The sequence below is a fragment of the Cicer arietinum genome, chromosome 8 (genome assembly GCF_000331145.2).
Source record: "Cicer arietinum cultivar CDC Frontier isolate Library 1 chromosome 8, Cicar.CDCFrontier_v2.0, whole genome shotgun sequence".
Classification (NCBI taxonomy): Eukaryota; Viridiplantae; Streptophyta; class Magnoliopsida; order Fabales; family Fabaceae; genus Cicer; species Cicer arietinum.
The window spans coordinates 26,591,517-26,598,829 of record NC_021167.2 but is presented as its reverse complement, the minus strand read 5'-3'; the positions used below and the strand labels follow the sequence as shown (position 1 = coordinate 26,598,829).

Genomic DNA, 7,313 nt, shown 5'->3' with positions numbered 1-7,313 from the left:
TATATATACTTTGATGAATTTTTTTACTAATATTTAGGCATTCCATTTTATATAAATTTTTGAAGTTTAAATGTCTTATATTAATACAATTTAAATAGCTTATCATATAAAATAAAATTTCTAAAATATCAAGATAGACATCAAAATAAAATATAATTTTATTGTTATATTAGTTCTTTTAAGTAAATTGACATGTCATATAAGACATAAAAATAGTAGGTACTTGGACTTTATGAGTTTTGTGAAAAACCTATATATGGGAATGTCTAATTTTTCTCACCTTGTTCTCACCATTGTAATTTATATCATAAAACTTTTTTGAGTGAAACAATTATGTATATAAACTTTTTACTTTTTTTATTGATGATTTTTTTTGAAATCAGATTTTGGGCATTGGGATGTCAGATAAAATGTGGGATGTCGCAATAAAACATGCAATGACTTGTGACATGGGTAGCAAGATCTATATATACCGTGGACCTCAATTTATTATTTTTCTAAATCCAATATGCAAATTAATTAAAGCTGATATCAATGGACATGAATTTTCCTCCAAGGATTTGAGCCCAATAAATAAGGTACAATATTTTAACCATGATCTACTCAAGACTTCACATCTTGTATTACTTTAATTAATTTGTTGATTACATCACACTAGATTCTAGATAATGTTTTTGTAGTTCATTTTAATGGGTACCATGCCATATTTCTACATTTGCAGAGCTATATAGACAAATTGGTTAGAGAAGCATACACAAGATGGCATGATTTGGAGGAAATTGATGAGGTTTTAAATGATAACATTGCTTTGTTAACTCAAGGTATTGGGAAAAACCTAAATTTTTGATTCAGACTAAAATAATTATTTAATTATTGATCATATATTGGTTATTTTCTCGTTGAAATATAAATCAACAAGACTCTTTTTTTTAGTAATTAAAGGGACGAGACAAATATTAATCATCAAAGACTTTTGTTGTCTACATGTCAATTTATTTATTTATTTATTTTAACTCTTATGTCATCAAATAAATGAGATTTTAGTAATTCAAAATTTGTCTGGGAGGTAAGTAAAGTATAATCAAGAGTAATTTTAGCTACGATTCAAATTCAGATTCTTCTTAACAATTTGTTTTTAATTAAAACTCATTAATCACATGTATCTGATTATATGACATTATTTATATATTAATAGAAATAAGATTCTTGATGGCATATAGTACAATTTTATTAGGCATCTTCAAAAGCTTCCAAATTTCCATTTGACAACTATATAGTTAATTTAATTTGGGAACATTAATTAATGTTAATGTGAACTTAATTATAGGTGATCAAGCTGTGGAGCAATATCCAAACAATCATCCAGCATCAATAGTAACTACATATCATCAAAATGATTATTATAGTGACAAATCAACAGATGTTGCTAGCTATGTAACAAGCAATAATGAAAAAATGGGATGCTATGAATTGTCACACAAACAAGCCTATACCACAACATCATTTGCAAATGGATTTCCTTTATGTTTCTCAGGCTCACAATCAGATGGAGAAATTACACTTCCAAATTCAGACCCTAGGGACATTGGTGGTGTCACAAGGCAACTGTAGATGTATTAAATTTCAAACTTCAGAATTTTTTTTATATTTTTAATTTAATTAATGATATATAAATAATTAATATATTTAGATTGTTGTAAATTATAGAATTATATGTCAGGTCATTAAAAATATGTTAAATCGTTATTTTTTAATTCAACAATATGAGAGAGGAACCAAAAATGTCGACTTTTAAAATAGTGAGACCAGTTCCGTAAATTGGTAATACTAAAGAGATTAAAACTGCAATTTGTTGGGAAAAACCAGAGATAATTAGCGATAATTATCTCAATAATGCAGAATATTTTTTTTCTCCACCTGTGCAGATAAATGGTCAAACAGAAAATAAAATTTCAAACAATAATAATTGGCAGAAAATTAAATACGAGACAAACACAATTTTAACGGAAAACTTCCCTCAAATTGAGAGAATAAAAACCACGGGACCCAGTAAAAACTTTCACTATAATCATTAATGGAATTAACAATAACAACTCTATAACAACCTTATAACAAGGTTCCACTAAAACGAGTATGCCAAAGTAACTCTCACATAAAACTACTCAAATTATATATTAAAATAACAAACTCAGTGGTATGAATAACTTACTAAATTTGTATGTATGTCTTCTTAGGGATTTCTAAATCCCTTTTATTACCTTCAAGTGGGTCAAACCCATTAAATTTTTTTTTTTTTTTTTCAATAATAATAATAATACTAGTAAAATTGGTGGATTCCACTTGAGGAGTGAGCCCACCCAACACAATTAAACCTTTGTATTTTTAACGAAATAGCCGCCACATTTGACCCTTCTCCTTGACTAAGTGATCAAGAGAATAATAGTCTTACCATTATTATTTTATTGTCAACATAACTCACTAACAAGAACTGTTTCTAACCCTCCATTAAGTTGTAGTTAACCTCCACCTCCTCCTCCTCAAAAAACATTCTGATGAAACCATGAGAAGCACACTTTTAGCATGAAAAACAAAAAGAGTTAAAGATCCTTTTCTTACTTAACAATTAATGGATAAACTTATCCACATAATATTTTGCTTCTGTTTAACTATTTTGCCACAAATATCACACTGTGAAACACAACAAGCTCACAACTATTCCATTTGTAGAGAACTATCATACAACTGTGGAAAACTCTCCAACATCTCTTATCCATTTTGGGGACATAACCGTCCTTCTCATTGCGGCGGCGGCGACTTCTTTAATCTCAACTGCTTCATTGATCAAAACAAAAATGAAACTACTACAATTCTATTAGGCTCACAAAATTTCACAGTACTTAGTATTGATCTTCAAACTTATACCATGAAAATGAAGCGAACCGATCTTTCATTCGATGCTTGTGCGCCGCAATTCAACGACACTTATTTGAGTCCAACTATGTTCAAGTTTCCTACAAGAACAAAGAACATAAGCATATTCTATAATTGTTCATATGATGTAATATCTTATGTTAATGACTACCAATCTTTGTGTGGATCTCAGAATATTGCTATATGTTTTGAGGATTCAGAAGGTAAGTTATTGGAAATAATTCCAATGTTAAAGGGGTGTGGAAGACATATCACAGTACAAGCAGATTATGCTTTTGAACCTGCTACTTTTCTTGGGGTAATTGGAAATGATGATCTTGATCAAATTTTAGATGAGGGGTTTCAGGTGAAGTATGTTGTGAATGAGGAGTGTATAAGATGCTTGGGAAGTGAAGGGTATTGTTGGAATAATACTAATTTTGATAATGTTCAATCTTGCTATTATGTTTATTGTCCTCATGGTTATGCTTCCTCTGCCACACAATGTTCTGTTATTAAAAGTATGTCCTCTTTCTTTCTTTTTTCTCTTCTAAAATATAAGCAAAACTAAATTTGAACTATTGTATACTGGTATATTATTAGCATAGTAAAGTAAAAATGTGACGGTATAATGATAGCAGGTGGCTCAACTCCGATATCATAAGAAAATTTGAGTTGAGCTTAACTCAACCTGTACAAAACCGACTTGTAAGGTAGCTATTAATTTTATTTATAAACACATTGTCAGACCTTATCTTATCCAATTTGAGACACTTAAGACATCCACACACCCCTCTTTCATGCCCAAGACTTGATATCTTGAGCATGACCCGAGTAACCCAATAGTAAGTGGCCCAAAAGATTGACTCTGATACCATAGAATTTGAATTTGGCTTAACTCAACCATACAAAATCCACTTGTAAGTTGATGAATGTCCATACTTATAAATATTATGTTGGAACTCTTGATATAAGGTGATTACATTCTTTTAGAGAGAGATATATGCAAATCAAATTTGAAGCAAAAACATAAGATGATGCATTATGCATCTCTTAGGACTCATTCTGAGAAATCTTCCATATTTTTCCATTAATTGCTTTATATTCTCGTTCATCTATTGTGACCATTGAACTTTGTACTTAGTAGTTCCTATTCAAAAGGAGTAAGCAATGCCCTAACAGATGATTTTTCTGCTACTTTAGCAGGTGTCCAGTTGAGAAGGCAAGAGAAAATGAAAATCATTATAGGTGATAAATATAATTTCCTAAAGTATTATTCTCTTTACCTTATTTTTGGTATATTTATTAATAATCATTAATCTATTGGCATACAAGAAGAATTATTATCAATCTTTACTAGGCAAGCAAAGACTAAAAAAATATTATTATACAGTACCGTCTAAATATTTTTGAAGATCTCAATCGAATTTAAGGATTGGATCTCTAAAATCACAAAACCTTACCATCAAAATTTAAGATTCTAACATTTAGTGGTGGAGTGAAACTAAGTATTTATTTTAAGTATAAAGTGTAAATATAAAATTTCAAAATATTCAGTTTACGAAATTAAAGATATCAATACAATTTTTCAAATTGTACCAACATTATGGTTGCACAACTTAATCGTCGACCCTTTATTAAGAACATTTATTTTGTGAAAACATTTCAAGTTTTTATTTCTTAAAATGAAACCATAACTTTTGCCTATATACACGTTAGACACTAGTTTGTAATATTTGTTTTATAAGAAAACTATTAGCAATACAATATAACAAAAATGACAGGGCAAAAATCATTGAGAGATATTAAAAGAAAAATATGTAAAAAAAGTTTTGATCATAAATATATACATACATACAGGAAGTGCAGGTGCAGCATTTGTAGGATTATTAATATGTATCACTATCTTTTGTTTCAAATACAAGTCAACAAAAAATAACCAAGACATTGAAGCATTCTTAAAAACTCATGAAGCCTTTACTCTAAGAAGATACAAATTCTCACATATCAAGAAAATGACCAACAACTTCAAAGTCAAACTAGGAGAAGGTGGTTATGGTGCTGTATACAAAGGAAAGCTACTCAATGATTGCCCTGTCGCTGTGAAGCTATTGAAGGCATCCAAAGGAAATGGTGAAGATTTTATGAATGAGGTTTCTAGCATCACTAAAACCTCTCATGTTAATGTTGTTGCTCTTCTTGGATTTTGTTTTGAAGGACGGAAAAAAGCTCTCATCTATGAATTAATGTCCAATGGTTCGCTCGACAAATTTATTCACAATAAGGGACTTGAAACTATTGGAGCGTCGTTGAGTTTGGAGATTCTTTATCAAATTGCTAAAGGAATAGCTCGAGGGCTAGAGTACTTGCATAGAGGATGTAGTACTCGAATTCTACATTTTGACATCAAACCACATAATATTCTCTTGGATGAGAATTTTTGTCCAAAGATATCAGATTTTGGACTATCAAGACTTTGCACAAAGAAAGAGAGCATTATTTCCATGTCAAACGCTAGAGGCACAATAGGATATGTAGCACCTGAACTATGGAATAGAAATTTTGGAGGAGTTTCACATAAGTCTGATGTTTATAGTTACGGAATGATGTTGTTGGAAATGGTGGGAGGGAGGAAAAACCTTAATGTTGATGCAAGTCACACAAGTGAGATATACTTTCCTCATTGGATATACAAGAAGCTTGATCAAGGAAATGATTTGAGATCAAATGAAGTGATTGCCATAGAAGAAGAAGATGAGATTGCAAGAAGAATGACTATTGTGGGTTTGTGGTGCATTCAAACATTTCCAAATGATAGACCTTCAATGAGTAAAGTGATTGAAATGTTAGAGGGCAACATGAACTCCTTGGAAATACCACCAAAGCCTATGCTTTCTTCTCCTACTAGAACAGTACCAGAATCTTCAGTTTCATGATATCTGTGAGGTTATAGTTCTTCTCCTATGCTTTCTTCTCCTATAGATCAAAGGTTTTTGTTGTGAATAAGATGTTTGGGAAGTGAAAGATACTATTGGAATGATAGTGATTTTGATAGTGTATATTTGTATACTTTATGTTGTATAACTCCTAAATTAAATATATTTTACAATGTTTTATGACATTCATTAACACACTCAATAATTAATAAGAATAAATTTATTTGTCAGAGAAGTTGTTGTGTTGCATCTGTATGGATGTGCAAGCAAGTATTTATTTTCCTTCTTTTTAGTCCAACACATCTTTCACAATCTTGGCCTTTTTTTTCTTTCTTTTTCCTACTTTCCATTAATGTCCTTTCACAAATTATAGTAATCTATCTACTCATTTTCTCCTCAGAATAGTCTAATAAATCTTTGTAGTACCATTCACTAATTCTAGTCATAAGTGTGTAAACATTACATTTATGTACATGACTTTTTATTAAAATTCAAATGAAACCTATCTAATATACAATTTCATAGAAATATAATTTCAACATCTATCAATATTTAATCTCTACGAACATGGTATGATATAAATAATAGATACTTATTCTTTAACCATTTAATAGGAGGTTTAATCTCTAATAAGTTAATATAAAAAGAATATATGTTGTGAGAGGTTAACTCCTTAAATGGATATAAATATTAGTATCTCGAATATTAATGTTCATAGTTTTACGTTAATTTATTAACAAAAAAAACAAAAAAAAAATTATATTTTACTATTGTTGCTTTTTTTTTTCTTCCTCTATATTTTCTAACACCAACCATTAACCTCCATTCAAACTCTCTTCTCCTCTCTTTTTCTCTTCTGCCTTTCAAAATATGAAGCATTTTTCTCTTCTGCCTTTCAAAACATGAAGCATCAAATGATATTTCTTCAATTCCTCTTACATTACAATAAATCTCAACTAGAAATCATCAACATTGTCTTTAATTGGACTGCACCTGATTGCCAACATTGTGAGAAAAGTTGTTGGAAATGATGATGCCTTTAATGAAAAATTCATTGGAAATAATGATGGCATTTATGAGAGCTAGTGTTGTTGTGAATTGAAAACATTGAGAAGTCCCACATTAGGGATACCACACACTAGTAGGGTATATAAGGTGGAGGTAATGAACTTGGGATGGGCCCCAAGGGGCACCCCAATTTTGTGAAGGAGGGAGAACCCAAGCAAATTGACCACCACACGCGCGCGCCGCCGTCCGTCCGGCTCTGCTCTGTATTATTGTTTTGCCTGAAAATTAATTAATCATTTTTTAATTAATTGATTGCTTGCGTTCTATCTCTAATTGAAACGTTAATTACGTAACTGCCCTCCACCTAGTCATATCTGATCCAGTCTTCCTCCCTGAATTCGTGCGTCTGTTTTGTCCGGTCAATACCCTAATCTTTGGTCTCGCGTTTCCTTGCTGTCT

At 30.6% G+C, this 7,313-nt stretch overlaps 2 protein-coding genes across 3 annotated transcripts in view; both read left to right on the top strand.

Annotated features, from left to right (window-relative positions):
* Positions 1-1,685, top strand: part of LOC101493920 (protein SAR DEFICIENT 1) — a 5,288-nt gene extending 3,603 nt beyond the window's left edge. The window contains exons 5-7 of the mRNA XM_012719301.3: positions 384-578; positions 722-821; positions 1,328-1,685. Coding sequence (XP_012574755.2) covers positions 384-578; positions 722-821; positions 1,328-1,611 — 579 coding nt within the window. The 3' untranslated portion in view covers positions 1,612-1,685. The remainder of the gene's footprint in view (positions 1-383; positions 579-721; positions 822-1,327) is intronic.
* Positions 1,686-1,828: 143 nt separating this feature from the next.
* LOC101493387 (LEAF RUST 10 DISEASE-RESISTANCE LOCUS RECEPTOR-LIKE PROTEIN KINASE-like 2.3) lies at positions 1,829-6,041 on the top strand. Of its 2 annotated transcripts, none has more exons than XM_004512846.4 (3): positions 1,829-3,431; positions 4,117-4,158; positions 4,771-6,041. In XM_004512846.4, exons 1-3 carry the CDS (start codon positions 2,627-2,629, stop codon positions 5,844-5,846), a joined length of 1,923 nt encoding a protein of 640 aa, XP_004512903.1. In that variant the 5' UTR covers positions 1,829-2,626; the 3' UTR covers positions 5,847-6,041. The 2 variants fall into 2 exon arrangements, with proteins under 2 accessions (XP_004512903.1, XP_004512902.1); XM_004512845.4 differs by having other exon boundaries at positions 4,114-4,158.
* The last annotated feature ends 1,272 nt before the right edge of the window (positions 6,042-7,313 follow it).